The sequence below is a fragment of the Bubalus kerabau genome, chromosome 2 (genome assembly GCF_029407905.1).
Source record: "Bubalus kerabau isolate K-KA32 ecotype Philippines breed swamp buffalo chromosome 2, PCC_UOA_SB_1v2, whole genome shotgun sequence".
In the NCBI taxonomy this organism is placed as follows: domain Eukaryota; kingdom Metazoa; phylum Chordata; class Mammalia; order Artiodactyla; family Bovidae; genus Bubalus; species Bubalus kerabau.
This window is the reverse complement of record NC_073625.1, coordinates 12,404,282-12,424,582: the sequence shown is the minus strand read 5'-3', so window position 1 is coordinate 12,424,582 and position 20,301 is coordinate 12,404,282. Positions and strand designations below refer to the sequence as shown.

Genomic DNA, 20,301 nt, shown 5'->3' with positions numbered 1-20,301 from the left:
TTGCTGTGCTGTGCTCAGTCATGTCTGACTCTTTGCGACACCACGGACCATAGCCCTCCAGGCTCCTCTGTCCCTGGAATTTTCCAGGCAAGAATACTGGAATGGGTTGCCATTTCCTACTCCAGGGGATCTTCCTGACCTAGGGATCAAATTCTCGTCTCCTACATTGGCAGGGAGATTTTTTATCACTGCACCACCTGGGAAGCCCAGTAAATGACAAAACTCGACTGAAAAACCTGTTTACTTCATCCAGATCAACAGGAATCAATTACATGGAACTGAATGAACTGATGAGTGTGGTTTACAACTTTATGACTTTGTGGAAACTATACTAACTTTAATCTTTGTTTCGCAGAAAAACCTTTTCTCCTATGCTATGACCTACAACAAATCAAAAAAGTATACCTCTGTAAACAAACAAATGAAAAAATAATAACAGGCATAGGGTAAAAATTCCAATCATAGAAAATGGTCTAAAATGAAAACTTTAATCTCCATGTCCCTCAGTCAGGCGAGGGTCTTGGGAATAAACATTCAAGCAAAAAATGCCTATTATCCAAATAGGCTGCCCAACTGTTTGGGGATTTTTTGGTTTGGGGTCTTCTTGGTCAAACATACGACAAGGCTAAACAGCTAAAAATACAGAAAAGTTCATTTCAGGCTTTTACCCTTTCAAAAAGATGTCTTTTTTTTTTTTTTTTTTTTTTTTTTTTTTTCTCATTAAACTTTTTTTAATGGGTCTCAAATTCTGTGACAGATTTTTGGTCAAGTTGTTTTCATTAAAAAGTACTGATTTTAAAAAACTAATAACTTAAACTGCCACACACAAAACATATGGTCCACAAAAACATTCTCCTTTCCTTCTGAAGGTTTTACGATGCATTGTTATCATTAACCAGTCTTTTACTATTAAACTTAAATGGCCAATTGAGACAAACAGTTCTGAGACCGTTCTTCCACCACTGATTAAGACTGGGGTGGCAGGTATTGGGGATAATATTCATTTAGCCTTCTGAGCTTTCTGGGCAGACTTGGTGACCTTGCCAGCTCCAGCTGCCTTCTTGTCCACTGCTTTGATGACACCCACAGCGACTGTCTGTCTCATGTCACGCACAGCAAAACGGCCCAGGGGAGGATAATCAGAGAAGCTCTCGACACACATGGGCTTGCCAGGAACCATATCAACGATGGCAGCGTCACCAGATTTCAAGAATTTAGGGCCATCTTCCAGCTTTTTCCCAGAACGACGATCAATCTTCTCCTTCAGCTCAGCAAACTTGCAAGCAATGTGAGCTGTGTGACAATCCAGCACAGGTGCATATCCAGCACTGATTTGGCCTGGATGGTTCAAAATAATCACCTGAGCTGTGAAGCCAGCAGCTTCCATGGGTGGATCATTTTTGCTGTCACCAGCCACATTGCCACGACGGACATCTTTGACAGACACGTTCTTGACATTGAAGCCCACATTGTCCCCAGGAAGGGCTTCACTCAATGCTTCATGGTGCATTTCTACAGACTTCACTTCAGTTGTTACATTGACTGGAGCAAAGGTGACCACCATGCCAGGTTTGAGAACACCAGTCTCCACACGACCCACAGGGACAGTACCAATACCACCAATTTTATAGACATCCTGGAGAGGCAAACGCAAGGGTTTGTCAGTTGGGCGAGTTGGTGGCAGGATGCAATCCAGAGCTTCAAGCAGGGTGGTTCCACTGGCATTGCCGTCCTTACGGGTGACTTTCCATCCCTTGAACCATGGCATATTAGCACTTGGCTCCAGCATGTTGTCACCATTCCAGCCAGAAATTGGCACAAATGCTACTGTGTCGGGGTTGTAGCCAATTTTCTTAATGTAGGTGCTGACTTCCTTAACAATTTCTTCGTATCTCTTCTGGCTATAGGGTGGCTCAGTGGAATCCATTTTGTTAACGCCAACAATTAGTTGTTTCACACCCAGGGTATAAGCCAGAAGGGCATGCTCACGGGTCTGCCCATTCTTGGAGATACCGGCTTCAAATTCACCAACACCAGCAGCAACAATCAGGACAGCACAGTCAGCCTGGGATGTGCCTGTAATCATGTTTTTGATGAAGTCTCTGTGTCCTGGGGCATCAATGATGGTAACATAGTACTTGCTGGTCTCAAATTTCCACAGGGAGATATCAATGGTGATACCACGCTCACGTTCAGCTTTAAGTTTGTCCAAGACCCAGGCATATTTGAAGGAGCCCTTTCCCATCTCGGCAGCCTCCTTCTCGAACTTTTCAATTGTTCTCTTGTCGATCCCGCCACATTTGTAGATCAGATGGCCAGTCGTGGTAGACTTCCCTGAATCTACGTGCCCAATGACAACGATGTTGATGTGGGTCTTCTCCTTTCCCATTTTGGCTTAGGTTTAACGGTGGTTTTCACGACACCTGTGTCCTGGCGGCAAACCCGTTGCGAAAAAGCTCAAAAAGATGTCTTATGAAGAAAGCAACAAGGGAATATGAAAAAAGAGAATGAACAGGGTACAGAATGCAGGACACAGGGTCTGCCTCCCGAGGGGCCTGACTGGGGGACTAGAGTCCAGATACGCATTGTCAAATCTCCTGGGTTTTTAAACACTCAAGTTTTTTTTTTTTTTTTTTTTTTAAACACTCAAGTTTTGAAACAGCTAAAGCAACCCAACCATGCGCAATTCTCAGGGCTGGTTTCCCTCAGCATGTAGGTTTCTCAGGACAAGGAAAGCTGATCCCAGGGGCCCTCCATCGGAATGTGGGCAGTGTGGTTCCTTCTCTGGGGAAATGAAAGGTCTCGCAGTGCATCCCAGCCGACGTGCGGGCTTACGGTTGTGTAAAGGACAGGCCGGTATGCCTCCAAAATAATCTGTCTGTAGCTGAAGCAGACATGTTTTTTCCTTTAAAACATTCCACAGGGTAGACGAAGAAAAAAAAAAAAATGACAGCTTCAGAGATTCAAGGCGGAGACAGGGAAATAATGGCTACAAAGATGTGGTCCATGCCCGCTCTGGCACAGCGGGCACTGGAAACACAGAACCAAGAGGCCAGACAGTGGGAGAGGGGACCGGCTCACCCGACGGTCACGGAGTGTCTGTTACACTGAATCAACGGCTGTTTTTTCTTTCTGATTATGAAGCGTGAAAAAATAATTTAACACGAAAAGAAATTCCTGCTAGCGTATACAATTTCATCACAGATAAGGACATGTGTGAAGTCACTCAGTTGTGTCTGACTCTTTGTGACCCCATGGACTGTAGCCTGCCAGACTCCTCTGTCCATGGGATTTTCCAGGCAAGAATACTGGAGTGGGGTGCCATTTCCTTCTCCAGGGAATCTTCCTGACCCAGGGTTTGAACCCGGGTCTCCTGCATTGCCGGCAGACTCTTGACCCTTTGAACTACCAGGGAACCCCACAAATAAGGACTGTCATACACAAAGAGAAGGAAATGGTAATCCACTCCAGTATCCTTGCCTGGAAAATCTCATGGATAGAAGAGCCTGGTGGGCTGCAGTCCATGGGATAGCAAAGAGTCGGGCATGGCTGGGCGACTATCACTTACACTTACTTATACACAAAAAAGTTTCTCAGCTAAGTGAAATCCCAAGGGGCTATAAGAACCACCTACTTGGGGACCCAGCAAAATGAATTAAGGCTCTACCCTCCCATCAGACACAGGAAGCTCCAGGAAACACAAAGGCAAAGACGACCACTAGCTCCTTGTTTTAATGTGTTAGTGTTCATTTCAAGGGATCCTGTCTATATGGGCTCCAGGGTCAAGGACGGACCGCCTAGTTCCCTTCCCGTGCAAAATCTCCACCCCGACTTATAGCGTGAGTTATCCCCATGGTAACTGAACTTCAAGACACAGGGGATCGTGGCCTCCGGTGAGGGGAGAAGCAGGAAGAACAGAACAGCACCTGAGTTTCATGTGTTTGAGATGAAGGATGCACTTGATGGAAAAACTTTTTAAATCAGTTCCTTCACTGTCTTCCCTGGGGAAGAAAAATAAGGCTGAGAATCTCACAGGGTCAGCAGAGGAGGATATCTAAAAGGGGTTGTGAGAAGGAGTGACTCCACGTGGGTGAAGTGTCTAGACTCTTCTCTTGGCAGCATAGAGGCAATGCATAGCAAACAGGGACAAAGACATTTAAGACCTATAAAACGCTTGTGGGGTATAACCGGCAGAAGCTAAGTGGTTTAACAGGTTTTGTTACTGACCAAGGTAACTGGTCCTTGTTACCTAACTCTGAATACAGAATCACTGATCAGCCATTCTTGCCGCCCCACTCTCCTCCCCAGGTGGACTTTCCCATCTGCCCACCACCAGCTACTTGGTGGTAAATTATGAAGATTGCAAATGGTTCCTTTTTGACCCTAATCCCTGAAACAGCCATTCTGCACCACTGAAAGGCTGTCTGTAGCCACCAAATTCAATCCTAAAAAGTTAGAAAATGATATGGGAAAGGAAACATCGTATAAAAAGCAGGTTGAAAATGCTTTTGATCTTCCCATACTATTTGCTCTATAGAAAGTCCCTTAGAAAGTAATTAAAGCAGGTTATAGGAAAAAAGTTTTAACTGACTCTCTCTAATGCTAATTCAACCATTCCCTTTAATGTATTTTCTTGAAGTCTTTTTCCTGCATGTTTTAACTGAGAGACTTCAGACAAGTTACTTGACTTCTCTGGCTCCTCCTCTGAAACAAGGTTAAAAGCACCTTCGATAAGGTGCTTACAAAGGATGTTACAAAGATTGTGCGTGCTTAGTCGCTCAGAACTGCCCGACTCTTTGCAACCCCAGGGACTGTAGCCCACCAGGCTCCTCGGGCCATGGGGATTCTCCAGGGAATAATACTGGAGTGGGTTGCCATGCCCTCCTCTAGGGGATCTTCCCAACCCAGGGATCGAACCCAGGTCTCCCACGTTGCAAGCGGATTCTTTACCACCTGAGCTTAAATGGCTTAATACATGTAAAGAGCTTAGAACAGTGCCTGGCACTTAATAAACACTTGGTGTTAGCTATGATCATGACTTGGTAATAACCAGAGAACACAGGCAATTCTATTTGTAGTGTGTTAAATATAGCTGTCGTACAGTCCCCATATCCACTATTTTTAATGGCTGCATGATATTCGGTGAGTGCATTTATACCATTGTTCAGCCATGCATGTCGTTCTCAGAAGGGAATTTAAGATACCAACAGTTCAGACTGACGGTATTCCTAGGGATCCAAACTGACACTATCAAACACAAATAACAATGATTTGCATTTGAAGGGAGTGGGGAAAAAACTCAATTATAAAATTAGTTTGTATGATACAATTTCCAAAATTAAAAAGCAGATACGATATTTTAAAATATCATGTTATTCAGTCGCTCAGTCGGGTTTGACTCTTTGCAAGCCCATGGACTCTGCAGCATGCCAGGCTTCCCTGTCCTTTGTGAAGTGAAGTGAAGTGATCAGTATGTAATTCTATAATTTATCATGAGATGTAATGACCCTCAGAACTCTTCAGAACTTCTACGGAGGTGGGAGAGACAAGAAACAGAGGGTCCCCAAATGATTTCAGGCACACGCCAAGATGACATAACTGGCTGAAGTGTAAGGATCAAGGCATATTTTCTAAGTTGAAAGCAATACTCAACTCTGTGTAGGTAAAGACTACAGGAAATAACCAAGCATCAGTATTTTAAGATTTGCTAAAAATTAGAAAAATTAACACATTTATAAACATGGAAGTCTGCCACTCTTCCTATCATCTAGTTACCAATGTTTTACTTGACCATCTCAAAAAGCCACAAAAATTAATATTCTAACACCAGATCCGGTATCTTGCCTTTTGCCTCAAGGTAATGTATTTTATGTGATCTGCCGAAGAAGGATCTCCGTGGGGTCCTTTGTCACTCAGGCACAGAGACCTTAAGGATGGAGAAAGGAAATGAGATGGTCTGGTTCACCACCTCCTGGCCAGGACAAAGGAAACAAACTTTAGCCCGGTAGACATCAAAGCGCTTTCAGTCCTCTCTCAGCCCCCCAGACAGACCCACACTTCTTTCTTTGGGAACCCCTGGTGGGGGGTGTGTGTTAGTCACTCAGTTGTGTCCAACCACTCTTTGTGATCCCACGGACTGGGGCCTTGCTAGGCCCCTCCGTCCACGGGATTCTCCAGGCAAGAATACTGGAGTGGGTTGCCATTCCCTTCTCCAGGGGATCTTCCCGACCCAGGGATTGAACCTGGGTCTCCCACATTGCAGGCAGAATCTTTACCGTCTGAGCCACCAGGGAAGATTCTGCTTCCTGGTGGGGAAGCAGAGCATCTGACTCATCTGGTTATCAAGGTGAGTCCCAAGGAAGAGGGAAAAAAAAAACACATACCGAGAGCATTTCAAAATCCTGTTCTAACAACAAACTTTAATAAGAATGAAGAGCTCCTTTGGTATAAGAAGAGACCCCACAGCCCAGTGCTGTGGGAGGCGGCACCCTTGAAGAAACAGCCCTGGGGCCCGCCTGTCCCTCACACAGGACATGGTACTCCGGATCACAAGAGGCCTTTTCAGGCCAGGCCTTCTGGAAGCTGTGGTGACTCTCCCTGGGCTAGCCACATCTCTTTTCATAAACAAGAAGTTTACAAATGAAGCGTGCAGCCGTCACACCTCTATAAAGTTTTTCTGGCATTTCTTATAAAACGTTTTCCTTTGGCTCCACTAGGGAGGGCAGCGTTCAGGAAAAGACACTTAATTCCAGCTGCCTTTTTTCTCCCCATGGGCACATTCCTAAATGTGTCCCTCAGGGACACCCTGGAGACGAAAGCCCTTGATTTCTCTCTAACAGATTATCTACACGCCTCTCTCTGCAGGAAAGGAATTTCTCATCTCATTAGTGCCTAAAAGCGGCTCCTTTGCCAAAGGCAACAGCGAGCCCCCAAGCGGCAGGTGACCTGCTTCTCCCGGGTGACCTGCTTCTCCGGTGCTGAGCAGTGGTGCTGATGGGCAAGCCAGACCCCAAGTTCACACCGAGGCCACCCTTCATCTTTAATCCACTCGGCTAAATGTAAGATGGCTTAAAACTCAACTTTCAAAAACCTAAGATCATGGCATCTAGTTCCATCACTTCGGCAAAACAGAAGGGGGAAAAGTGGAAACAGTGACAGATTTTATTTTCTTGGGTTCCAGAATCACTGCAGATGGTGACTGCAGCCATGAAATTAAAAGACGCTTGCTCCCTGGAAGAAAAGTTATGAGAAACCCAGACAGCATATTACAAAGCAGAGATATCACTTTGCCAACAAAGGTCCAAATAGCTAAAGCTATGGATTTTCCAGTAGTCATGTATGGATGGACGTGAGAGTTGGACCATAAAGAAGGATGAGGGCCAAAGAATTGATGCTTTCAAACTGTGGTGTTGGAGAAGACTCTTGAGAGTCCCTTTGAACTGCAAGGAGATCAAACTTGTCAATCCTAAAGGAAATCAACCCTGAATATTCATTGAAAGGATTGATGCTAAAGGTGAAACTTCAATACTTTGGCCATCTGATGTGAAGAGCTGACTCATTGGAAAAGACCCTGATGCTGGGAAAGATTGAAGGCGGGAGGAGAAGGGGGAGACAGAGGATGAGATGGTTGGATGGCATCACCAACTGAATGGACATGCAACTGAGCAAAGTCCGGGAGTTGACGATGGACAGGGAGGCCTGGGGTGCTGCAGTCCATGGGGTTGCAACGAGTCAGGCACGACTGAGCGACTGAACAACAAAAACAAATTTTTGAAATTAGAACACTAATTTTAAACTTCTTGTTTATGAAAAGAGACGTGGCTACCCCAGGGAGAACCACCACAGCCTCCAGAAGGCCTGGTCTGAAAAGGCCTCTTGTGATCCGGAGTACCGTGTTCTGTGTGAGGGACAGGCTGTTTCTTCAAGGGTGCCACCTCCCACAGCATCAGGCTGTGGGGTTTCCTCTTACACGAAAAGAACTCTTCATTCTTACTGAAGTTTGTTGTTAGAATAGGATTTTGAAATGCTCTCGGTATATGGGTTTTTTTTTTCCCTCTTCCTTGGGACTCACCTTGATAACCAGATGAGTCAGATGCTCTGCTTCCCCACCAAGAAGCAGAGTCTTCCCTGGTGGCTCAGACAGTAAAGATTCTGCCTGCAATGTGGGAGACCCAGGTTCAATCCCTGGGTCGGGAAGATCCCCTGGAGACGGGAATGGCAACCCACTCCAGTATTCTTGCCTGGAGAATCCCATGGACGGAGGAGCCTGGCGGGGCCCCAGTCTGTGGGGTAGAAGTGTTTAACAAAGATTAAACACTTCTCCACGTCCCACTGGCAAATGACCACCTGCCCTATGTCTCCAGGGACTGTAACCACTTACTTGCCCATTCAGAGATGTTAGAACACCTGGGCTAGGTCACACAGCAAATGAAGAGACAGAAGTGGGCCCTGGACAAGGGGAAAGAGGGTCAGCTGGCCTGGTCTCCAGCTGCAGCACGAGGTCCGACCTAGGACACCTTCAAGGAAGCACAACCCGCTCACCGAGTCTTTCCACACCTATGCCGGTTTTCTTCAAAGGCTGATCAAGGTTCTGGTTGTTAATTCTGTTGGAATTCAAAGGCCCTGAGGCTTAGAGATCCATGTAGGCTCTGAACCAAAGGCCACCCAGGGCCTGGCTGTGAGATGAAATAAGGCCTTAAATGCCTTCAAATCACTCCCTCCGTTCACGGAGGACATCCGAACCCTCTAGAGCTAAGCCACGGCCAGCATCCTTCCCAATGTACAGGGTGAGAAGCAGCTTTCTCAGACATAGAGCAATTAAAAACCAGAGCAGCGAAAAGGAAACCAAGGATTATTGTCCAGGGGGACGGAAGGATGATGTCAGCAAATACGGTTGGAGCTGATGACAGTTTAATAAGCACATGTATTGTTTTTAATGTAATCATAACATTTTTAAATTAACAACTACAATTAAAATGACAGAGATACTATTTATAAAAACCTTCCTCTGATGGTGGTTGTAGAAATACAACACAGGTCTTTGTAACCAAAGGGAAGTTGAGCCAAACAAGGCTCTTTTGTATGTTCACCTTCCCCTGATGTGAAAAACCTTTACATGGTTGGAATGGTTGACTTACTTGCCTCCAGAGTTGTGTTTTTCACTGACGGGTTTACTTCCCCTCGTGTTGTGCATCATTTTTCCTTTTCTTGGTCCTGTGTTTCTTGTGGCAGTGACTCCACCTGCCGTGTTGGCGCAACCGGTGAGGTCACATCAGTTACGCTATTACAGAACAAAGACTTGGCCTGTGCTAAAAGTGCAAACACCTGGGGACGCACATGTACACGCCCTGGTTTCGATGGTGTTTCCTACTCATTTGCTTCAACGGAAGACTCGACACACAGGCATCATGGCCCATGTTGTCTTTGCCAAGACATGTTGACCTCACTCTTGTATCACAGTGACTGCTGGGGAAAGCAAGCCATCACCGTTTCCTGGTTCACATTCAACAGCAAGTTCTCCTTATTTTATTTGTTCGTTCTTATCACTTCCTCTCACTCTCCCCCACCCACATCCAATCCACCACCAGTAAGGCCAACTGAACCTCGGAAATATTTCTGAAACCCACCCACCACCGTCCATGCCCACGCCTGTCACCCTACTCCTGCCAGAGCCTCCCAGCCCACCTGTCGGGTTCCAGGCTAAACCTGCTCCAAATCTGCTCTCCATCAGACAGCCAGACTTTCACAAACTGGATCACGTCACCCCTCTGCTTTCAACACTCCGCAGTTTCCATTGCTCTTGAAGGAAGCCCGGCCTTCCTCTTCAGCCTCAATCTAGGCAACCTCTCCAGCTTCCCAGATCTTCCTGCCTCAGGGCCTTGCACAGGCTGCTCCCCATCCTCTACTTTTCACTGGAAAAATTCCTCTTTATCTTCCAGGCCTCTGCCTCAGAGAGGCCATCTGCAATCTTTGCTCTTTTCTCTTATGATACCCTGTTCTCTTCCTCTACCACACTCATCGCAGCACAAGATTATTCATCTTTGTGTTCATCTGTGTTCAGTCGCTAAGTTGTGTCCAACTCTTTGAGACCCTGTGGACTGCAGCACACCAGACTCCTCTGTCTTTCACTATCTCCCCGAGTTTGCTCCGATTCATGTCCATTGAGTCGGTGATGCCATCCAACCATCTCATCCTCTGTCACCCCCTACCTTCTTGCTCTCAATCTTTCCCAGCATCAGGGTCTTTTCCAATGAGTCAGCTTGTCACATCAGGTGGCCAAAGTATTAAAGCTTCAGCTTCAGCATCAGTCCTTCCAATGAATATTCATGGTGTTTACTGTCTATCTCCCCCCAGAAGGCTCTGGGCTTCCTGAAAGCAGGGATCATTGTTTATGCTGTCTACCCAGTGCCTCAAAAATAGTAGGTGTTAAAAAATAATTACTAAAAGTATGGATGAACTTTAAAAACAAGCGGGGGGAAAGGCAGTGAGAACTTTCCGCATTGCTAACTGAATGCCTTGTAAATGAAATCACCATCAAATCATATCACAAAAAGCACACCTTTCACATCACAGGAACCATGACTTTGATGCACCCTCCCCTCTGAGTCACTCCATTCCTCCGCTGTGAACAGGCTGGGGTTACTTCTTCCAGAGCCCATATAGCACCAATCCTGGACACTGAGCCATCAGTTTCCTATACTGGGTGGGGGGGCCTCTGCCAGTTTGGAGATGGGAGGGTTTCCAGTAAAGCCTCAATGTCATCTTTAAGAGAAATCTCAAAAAAACTCAAATACTGAACCAGTAACAGCATTGCTCAAATTTTCCAGTCCGTTACAAAAAGCCGAAAAGTGCTTAGGAAACCCAGAGGTGTTCTACAAGCGCAAACGCTGACGGCTCAGATTTGTGAAGTTGAGATCTCTGTGCTCATCTGTGACTTCTCTGCCTCCCACTCTCCCAGAAAAACAATGGTCTCACCCTTCTTCTTAATCACCTGAATTTCCTTTGGCAACATATTACACCATCTTACTACACTTACAGTTCTTCAAAATGTCTAACCTTTATCAGCATCCAAATCCTTTCTATGCAGCCAGATTCTCTCTTGAATCTTCAAGAAAGATGATAAAATGACCCTCCATCATTCACTCTCTCTCCATATCTGAAAGGCTATTGTATCAAATTTCATCCTATCTGGTTACACAATGGCCTTCCAGTCACCAGCCTGAATATTTATTTTAATCTGTCTTTAAGCGATTACTGCCGCCATTTTTATTGCTATTGGTATTCTTAAAAGATGCTTGGTTTTGAGTTTGGGTTTTTTGGTCCAATTTAGGACCCCTAGCTACTCAAGATCAGACAGCAGAGAAGCCCACATGTTGGTCCCCTTACTCTGCCTCTCAGATTCACGTCTATTTCATGATCACGGGACTTAACTGATTTCCATTTAACTAAAGCTCAGCTGAGACCACAGAGAAGTATGGATGAGTCTGCCCTCTGTATCCACAGGTCCTCAGATTCAACCAAAATATAAATATCTCAAAAATATTCAAGAAAAAAAAAAAAAAAAACTCCAGAAAACTCCAAAAAGCAAAACTTGGATTCATGCACTGGCAATTATTTATATAGCATTTCCATGGTATTTACAACTACTTACAAGAAGCCTGGTACGCTGCAGTCCATGGGTTCGTAAAGAGTTAGACACAACTGAGCCACTGAACAACAACATGGCATGTATATCATATTAGATATTATAAGTAATCTAGAGATGATTTAAAGTATACAGGAGGATGTACAAAAAGTGTTAGTCACTCAGTCGTGCCTGACTCTTTGCGACCCCATGGACTGCAGCCCACCAGGCTCCTCTGTCCATGAGATTTTCCAGGCAAGGATACTGGAGTGGGTTGCCATTTCCTTCTCCAAGGATGTGCAAAGGTTATACACAAATATGAAGCCATTTTACATAAGGGGCTTCAGCATCCGCAGATTGTGGCATTGAGGTGGGAGGGGAGCTAGAACCAATCACCCTTGGATATGAGGGACAACTGCATTAATATCAGTGCAAAATCAGTTCATTTCGATTTCTTCTTACCTAAAGGGGCCACACACTCTTCCCTATTAAATGGATCCTATCTATATGTCCGTCTCTGTTTAGTGTTTTAAAGATATGTATCATCACACTGCAGCCATGAAATTAAAAGACACTTGCTCCTTGGAAGAAAAGCTATGACCAACCTAGACAGCATATTAAAAAGCAGAGATATCACTTTGCCAACAAAGATCCGTCTAGTCAAAGCTATGGTTTTTCCAGTAGTCATGTATGGATGTGAGAGCTGGACTATAAAAAAAGCTGAGCGCCAAAGAATTGATGTTTTTAAACTTTGGTGTTGGAGAAGACTCTTGAGAGTCCCTTTGAACTGCAAGGAGATCAAACTTGTCAATCCTAAAGGAAATCAACCCTGAATATTCATTGAAAGGATTGATGCTAAAGGTGAAACTCCAATACTTTGGCCATCTGATGTGAAGAGCTGACTCATTGGAAAAGACCCTGATGCTGGGAAAGATTGAAGGCGGGAGGAGAAGGGGGAGACAGAGGATGAGATGGTTGGATGGCATCACCAACTGAATGGAGATGCATCTGAGCAAACTCCGGGAGTTGATGGTAGACAGGGAGGCCTGGGGTGCTGCAGTCCATGGGGTCGCAAAGAGTCAGACACAACTGAGAGACTGAACTGAACTGAACTGATCATCACCCTAATCTGAGGTCGGCAAAATCTGAGTCATTACAAAAAGCATATTTTCTTGATTCCAAATGTGTGATATGTGGGGTCTTATTAAGAGAACAAATGAAAATATCAGCAAAGTTAGCTCTTAACACTTTGAGTTTTAACTTCTGGACCACAACTATTTTCTGTAAAGATTAACATACATGCACACATGCACACACACACACACACACATAAAACTATAGGCCAAGATGTGAGCTTTTCTTTTGATTTTGGTTTTAATGTCTAAGGTGGAGTCAAACCCTTAATAACCAGTTCAAATGATCCTCCTAGCCCAACCAGTTTCTTTCTGTTAAACTTCCACCTAAAAGTGTATATCTCATACTGCAAATTGCAGCTATCTTGGGCACCCAAGTGAAGTACCAGGACATCAGACAGGCCTGGTTCAACTGAGTTCCTCCAGCATCTTGGAAAGTCCCAGGAAGTGGCAGATGGAAAGCTTGAGATTTTGCCTACTGCTGGAGGAGCGAAGAAGGCTTCCTTTGTAGTTATTAAAAAAATCAACTAAGCATGGTTTTCCTACAAGCTGATATTGTAACTAAGTGGTCACAAGCTTATATAATAGGGACAGGAGTAATCACCAAGGTTTAGAATTACATCAGAAAGGATGGGAAAAATGAAGGTGCAGAGACTGAACCTTTCCTGAAATTGGGGAACTTGAGGAGGTTTTTGTTCCTCCCAAACCAGTAACAGGACCTTTTGAATCAATACATGGGGCTCCATTAATCCAGGAACCCGGAAACATCTTATAAATATCAGCTAAGTCTGGCCACAAGCTCCATCTGTACATGGGGAGACTTGGGTATTTAGAGACGGAGCATCCTGAAGCCCAACAATGAGTCAGGGCCAGAGTGGGCACCAGACCCAGAGATCTGGAATCCCTATCTCTAGCAGGGAGATCCAATCTACTTTTCAAGGGAATAAGAAGAAACAGATGGTAGAGACAGACATGATATCCACACATCTTGGATGGGACAAGGCAAAGGACAGTACATCCAAGGCCCCAAATGCCATTTAATCAAGCAGAAAGTTAGGACTGCTCCAGCCCCTGGTCAGCGAAGATGCTGCTGCTCACCTTACAGCTTGTAAGCTGATACCACAAAGATACCCCATCCATCCTCACCTCTAGGCTCTCCCTTTTTATCTGATTCAAGCTCAGAAATGCCTGTTCATCTTTGGCTGGATAAAGGAAGCAGTTATAACATTTGCAAGAACCTACAGAAAAGAGAGTCTGGTAACATCAAATCCTCTGGCTCTTCCTGCTTCCTTTCCAAGGGAAAGTTAAAATACCATGTATATCTAAAACATACAGCATTAATCAGAGTGCTTCATAAACCACAGGAGTTAGGTGATAACATGACTAGCATATTTAAGGTCCAGCAAAGTAACCAATTAAGCTAAGCGAGGCTGTGTGTGTGTACGTGTTCAGTCATGTCCAACTCTTGTGGAACCCCACAGACTGTAGCCCACCAGGCTCCTCTGTCCATGGGATTTCTGGGCAAGAATACTGGAGTGGGTTACCATTTCCTTCTCTAGGGATCTTCCCCACCCAGTGATGGATCCTCTAGCTCCTGCATTGGCAGGTGAATTCTTTACTGCTGAACCAGTGAGGAAGCCCTAAGGGAGGCTAGCTCTGGGTATAACAGATGAGCATAATCAAATGTTCCATTCCAAACACTGAGAGAAAACAAACCGGTAACACTTCAGAATGCACAGGGGGTTGCTTTGCTTTCCCTGCAGGAGTGTATTACCCTAAGAGAAATATCTTAAGGAGGGAGGGGAGCTACAGGTGGGCAGCCATCCTGCCCCTCCCAACCCCCCACTCAGTAGGACCAGAGAGAACTTCGCAAACTCCAGAGCGAAACAGGGCCTACTTTTCAATTCAGCCTGGCCAACCGCAGGCCCTGGTTCCAGCCGTCACTGGGAAATCCTTAGTAATTTGGGGCCGAGGGCAAACATGGTTAGGGTATTTTGGTCTGAAAGTTAAGACCAAACTGTTACAGCATTCCTAGAGGAGGAAAGGAAGGAGGGAGGGGCAAATTCTCCCGATCGACCCCTAAGGCGTTGGTGAGATGGGAATAGGGGATAGCCCTCGCTGAGCAGCCCGCGTTCCCCTTTCCCCACCCCACACCCACACCCACCCCGCACAGTAACGCCCCTAGCTCGGCCCCTGAGCGAGCCTCTAGGGCTTTGGTGTCGGTGGATCTAACTGCTCCAGTTGGTCTTCCCAGCGCTCCGCCCCAGCCATTCACAGCTCGTTGTCCAGTACAATGAAATACCCAGGAGGCTTTACACGTAAGCTGAACCCTACATCAAATATACACAGCTACTCAGCTAATAAGAGGAATTCGTCAGCCCACACATAGTTTCAATTCATCAAAAACTCATGAAATGATTACTAAATGCCAGGCGCTGAGCGCCGTCCCGCAGATTCCAAAAAAAAAAAAAAAATCCCCAGGTACCGGAACCCATCTACTGGGAGAGCCAGGGCGGGACAGCCCAAGGAGAAGCTAGGCGAGAATCCTAGAACCGGCCGAGCGGGTGGGGGGATTGGGGGGGAGGGTCCCCCTCCGCAAAGGCGTGGCCCCGGCCGTCCCCTTGGAGAGACACATTCTCTGGCGCTCCGGCCAGGCTTCGTGCTCGCACAGCCCGTCTCCCCGCGCTCGCCACCCGCCCGCACACTCACTGGGTCCTCCGGCGGCCCTGATTCTGGTGCAGCCCCCGCAGGTCCACCTCGGCGCGGCCCAGGAACTTGTCGAGGCCGAGCAGGGCGCGGTGCAGCACGGTGAACTGCAGGGTGACGGCGGCGGCGGGCGCGGCCTCGGCCGACAGCAGCGGCGGCAGCTCGAAGGTGGCCTCTTCGCGCCAAACGGGCGCGCCCAGGCTGCGCTCCGACACCGAAGTGGCGTACTTCTCCTTGCCCACCTGGATCACCGCGTACGCGTCACTCGTGCCCCCGGGACCCTTGGCCCTCAAGCCCCGCGCCTGCAGTACCGTCACCTGCACATGCGTCGGGGACCACACGGCCCCGGGGCCCCGGCCCGCCGAGGCTGCCAGGGACATGGTGGCGGTTCTGCGACCCAACAGAAAAGTTAAGAGGTGATCGCCGCGACCGGCGGCCTCTACCGCCGCCCCAGTCTCCGCAGCCTCTTTAATGCTTCCGGCCACGCCCCTATGTGCCCCGCCCCCAGACAGTCCCCGCCCACCGCCCCCACCTGCAGGACCTGTCCGACTCCGCCCCTTAGGGCCCGGGTTGGGCCGCGCCGGCGGGGGCGGACCTTGGAGACTTTTACCCTAAGGGGTGGTCAGTTCTGTTCAATTCACTCTCTCAGTCGTGTCCGATTCTGCGACCCCATGGACTGCAGCAGCCCGGGCTTCCCTGTCTATCACCAACTCCTGGAGCTTGCTCAACTCATGTCCATGCAGTCGGTGATGCCAAGAGGTGATGCTAAGAGGTGGAAGATGTCCCCAACGGCCAAAGGTCGCCCAGCCCAACCGGATCTGGCCGGAGCAGCGATTAGGGGAGTCAGACCTCATTTCCAGTCTGGTCTTGCCCTCTGGCAGGTGTTTGGCTTTGTACAGATTCCTTAGTTACCTTTGGGTCTCAGTTTCTTTATCTGTAAAATGAGAGAGCAACCACCTCAGAGACTGCTGTTAAAAAAAAAAAAATGTCATGTTACCTGGCACAGGGTGAGTTCTCAATAAATGGTAGCTATGAGGATGAGTGGTTAAGTATCCGCGTGCAATGCAGGAGACGCAGGTTCGATCCCTGGGTGGGGAAGATCCCCTGGAGAAGGAAATGGCAACCCACTCGGTATTCCTGCCTGGGAAATCCTATGGACAGAGGAGACTGGTGGGCTACAGTCCAAGGGGTCGCAAAAGAGTCGGACACGACTTAGCGACTAAAGGACAAAAACAATGCGAGTGACTGCGAAGGCGATCCCAAATTCGTTGCTCTTCCTACTTTGGCCGCTGGGGCCGTTACTCCGGAGGAAAGTCGGTTCGGGGAAGGTGCCAGGTGGGTGGCAATTGATGAGGATGTTTTGAAGGCCAGAAAAGGTGAAGGTACAACCAGAGGGCACCTGTAGTGGCTTGGGAGCGTTCTGCTTTGCCCCACCCTCACCAAATAAGGTGAGGCTGAGAGGCTAAGTCAGGGAAGGGGACTAAAGGAGGAACTGGAAATGGGATTGCCAAACGGACCTCCTCGGGAGCAGAGGCCCTCCCCCTACCCCCACCCTCGCAGTTCCCCATTTCTCCTCGCTGGACCCTCTGCCGTCTCTCCTCGCTCTTTAACTCTGGGCCATCCATCAAGCACTTCCTGGTTCGCAGTTTCCTTTAGACTGGCGATTCCCTTCATTTCCAATATCCTGGGGACTCAAGTATCTATTGAGCATCAGATTGCAGAGGTTGAGGAAGGTTTTTAGATTTTAGAGTTAAGGAAAGGCCCAGAGGAGCAGAGAAGTGATTTGTTCAAGGCCCTACAACAGAGCCAGGACTAGAGCCCAGGGTGTCTGACTCTCATCCAGTGTGTCTGCTGCATCCCTTGCTTCTCCCAGATCCTCAGAACCCGGATCTTGGATTGCTGTTAGTTTCCCACCTGGTCTGTAGGCTCCCTTCCTCTTGAGCCACACTGAGTATTGCCTGCTGGGAATTCTGCAACATTACCTCCCCATCAACTGCATTAACCTGAGACTTAACAGAGATTCCAAGGCATTCCTATGTGGGCCCCACCCTGATTCCCTCTCCTCTATCTCTTGAACAAACAAACTGTAGCCCAGATAAACTTCCCACTTCAGCCATTTAATCGCTAGGCTGGCCCGCGGCTGCCCGGCCCGCCTCTCTCTCTGGCCAACCTACATCCTATCCACTGCAAGGCTTCACTCAGATTTCTCCAAGCTTTGGCTTCCAACAGTCCTCTTCAGGGCAGGACCAGGTGGTGACTTGTCTCCTCCAGCAGAAACCTGGACACACAGTAGGTATTCAGGAAGTGCTACAGAATTGAAGAGTTGGCAAGTTATGCCAGTCAACCATGTTGTGCTTGCTTTTTACCATGTAAGAAATTAAAAGATGAGGACTTCCCTGGTGGTCCAGGGGCTAAGGCTCTTGCTGCAAATGCTGGTGGCCTGGGTTTGATCCCCGGTCAGGGAACTAAATCCTGCATGCCACAACTAAAGATCAAAGATCCTGCTTGCTGCAACTAAGACCTGGTGCAGCCAAATAAATAAAATTTAAAAAAAAAAAGAAAGAGAGAAATTAGAAGACAGACATTTTGCCTCAGGTTTCCTCCTGAGAGGTGCTACAGTGTGGGAAAGGCCTATTTAGTACATTGTAAATGTTTAACGGTGATCGGAAGGGGAAAGGAAAGGAGGTGCCAGCCATCTAAGAGGCAGGAAAACGTAGCAGAACTCTGTTGTTTTAGTGCCATTTCCCCTGTTTGACAATCTGTTAACCTCATTCAATCTCGTGGCTCCATTCATTACTTTTAAAGATTTATTGAGAACTTACTTGGCGCCCAACATGTACTGGGTGCTACAGACTTGAGAGCGCACAGTCCTTTGAATGAGTCCTGGTCCCTCGGCACACCCTGAGAAATGCTGTAAAGGGAGTCCTGTATCCATAAAATGCTTAGGGTATTTTGAGAAGATCATGATTTCTCTAAGCTAGTGCATTTTTTAAAAATCATAGTTTTTTACAATGCTGTGTTAATTTCTATTGTACTGGGAAGTAATTCAGTTATACACACATTCTTTCTAAAATATTCTTTCTGTTATGGTTTATCATAGAATATTGAACATAGTTCCTCATGCTACACAGCAGGACATTGTTGTTTATCCATTCTAGATATAATAGATAACATGTATATAGTCAGTGGATTTTTATGAAGGAAGTGACATTGAGCTGGGCCCTAAAGGAGACGGCAGATTTGACAGGCAGAGAAGGGAGCGTGGAGGAGGGCTTTTCAGGAGAGAACAGACAGTCAAAACAAAAGTGTGGGGGCCAGGGTACCCCACTGGGGCTGGACTGTGGGATACTTTAGGAGCACCCTGGGGGTGGGTGGGGGAGATAAGACAGCCCTGGTAGACCAGCCCAGATCGTGCAGACCATGGACACCAGGCTAAGGAGTGTGCACAGAGTGCCGGACCAGGTGAGCTGGCCTCCAGGGGACTTTGAGCAGTGGCGTGATCAGCCCGTAAGGCAGTTATTTGAGCAGAAGCAGCCCAGCAGCCAATAGCAGAGCAGGTCACAGCCAGATACCTGCCTTCAGTTTCACCTGGGGACTGCCTGCCTCTGGCTCTGTTCCACCCCACCTCTGATTCATCCATGGTGACGATTCTAAGTTGTGGGCGCATGCTCAGTCACAGAGACGTGTCTACTCTGCAACCCCATGGACTGCAGCCCACGAGGCTCCTCTGTCCATGGGATTTTCCATGGCAAGACTATTGGAGTGGGCTGCCATTTCCTCCTCCGGGAGCTCTTGCCGACTCAGGGATCGAACCCCTGTCTCCTGCATTGGCAGATGGATTCTTTACCACTGAGCTACCTGGGAAGCCGGTTGTACTGATTAAATAACTCATACCACACTCCCCTCTGGTTGCCCTGCCTATCCCCTGCTCCCCTACACCGCAGCTGGACAAAGAGATTTGACATCAAAACTGATCCTGGGAGTCAAGGTTTTCATCTCTGGCCTCCCCTCCCCCTCCACCCTCATGCGGTTACAGCCGCCCCCACAGGAGACAGATTCGGAATGAAACCCAGCAGGACAGCCCCACAGGCTGAGTAGGACTCTGAAGCATCACTTCCCTTCAGGGAAAAGAGTCGAGGACAGAGAGAGGGGGATGGGGGAGGGGAGGAGAAACCTGGTGACCTCATGTGTTTGGGTTTCTGTCAGACACAAATAGTCTCTGTGGTTAAACAGAAGCGGGAGGCTGGGGGAGAAGAGGGCAGCCTCACCACCCCCTAAAACTCCCCTCCAGACCCTTCTCTCTAGACGCCGGACACGGGCAGGGGTTAACTCAGAGAAGGGGGCCTCAAGGGAGGCTGGAGTTGGAAACCTGTCAGAGGAGAGATGTCAAGAGGTCCAGCCCAGGGTGTGCTTGGGAGTTGGCTTCCTGCCCTCCACACGCCTCTGGGTGACTTACTCCCCTCCTCCAGGCTGAGCACATTTGTCGATCAAGGCCGCCAGGAGTCCAAGAGCCTGTCCTCCTCCAGCTTTATAGACCCAGAGTCCAGGTGTGGAGGCGAGGGCCCCAGTGACAAGAGCAAGGCCAGTGTCAGGCCTGTGCTCCCCCAATCCCCAGGCCCGCTGACCCCTGGCCGGCTCACTGGATTCCCCAAGTGTTTGTAAACACCTCCCATGCCCGCCCCGGGTGCAGAGAAGGGTTGGCTGCTCTTCCCTCTCACCCCGCCCTGCCGGGCGCTCTGACGGGGAGAGGAAGGCGGTTCAGCAGACAAGGTAGGTGCCTGGCAGGTTGGACGGGCCGGGTCAGCTGCCTGTGTTCCCAGAGCAGCAGAGCAGAGAGGC

At 47.9% G+C, this 20,301-nt stretch overlaps 2 protein-coding genes across 3 annotated transcripts in view; both read right to left on the bottom strand.

Moving 5' to 3' along the window:
- RAB11FIP1 (RAB11 family interacting protein 1) overlaps positions 1–15,921 on the bottom strand; it is a 36,670-nt gene extending 20,749 nt beyond the window's left edge. For both annotated transcript variants that reach the window (XM_055567092.1, XM_055567093.1), the window contains exon 1: positions 15,466–15,921. In XM_055567092.1, coding sequence (XP_055423067.1) covers positions 15,466–15,842 — 377 coding nt within the window. In that variant the 5' untranslated portion in view covers positions 15,843–15,921. The remainder of the gene's footprint in view (positions 1–15,465) is intronic.
- Positions 725–2,454, bottom strand: LOC129643017 (elongation factor 1-alpha 1). Its single transcript, XM_055567094.1, has one exon. It carries the CDS (start codon positions 2,387–2,389, stop codon positions 1,001–1,003), a length of 1,389 nt encoding a protein of 462 aa, XP_055423069.1. The 5' UTR covers positions 2,390–2,454; the 3' UTR covers positions 725–1,000.
- Positions 15,922–20,301: the final 4,380 nt, after the last annotated feature.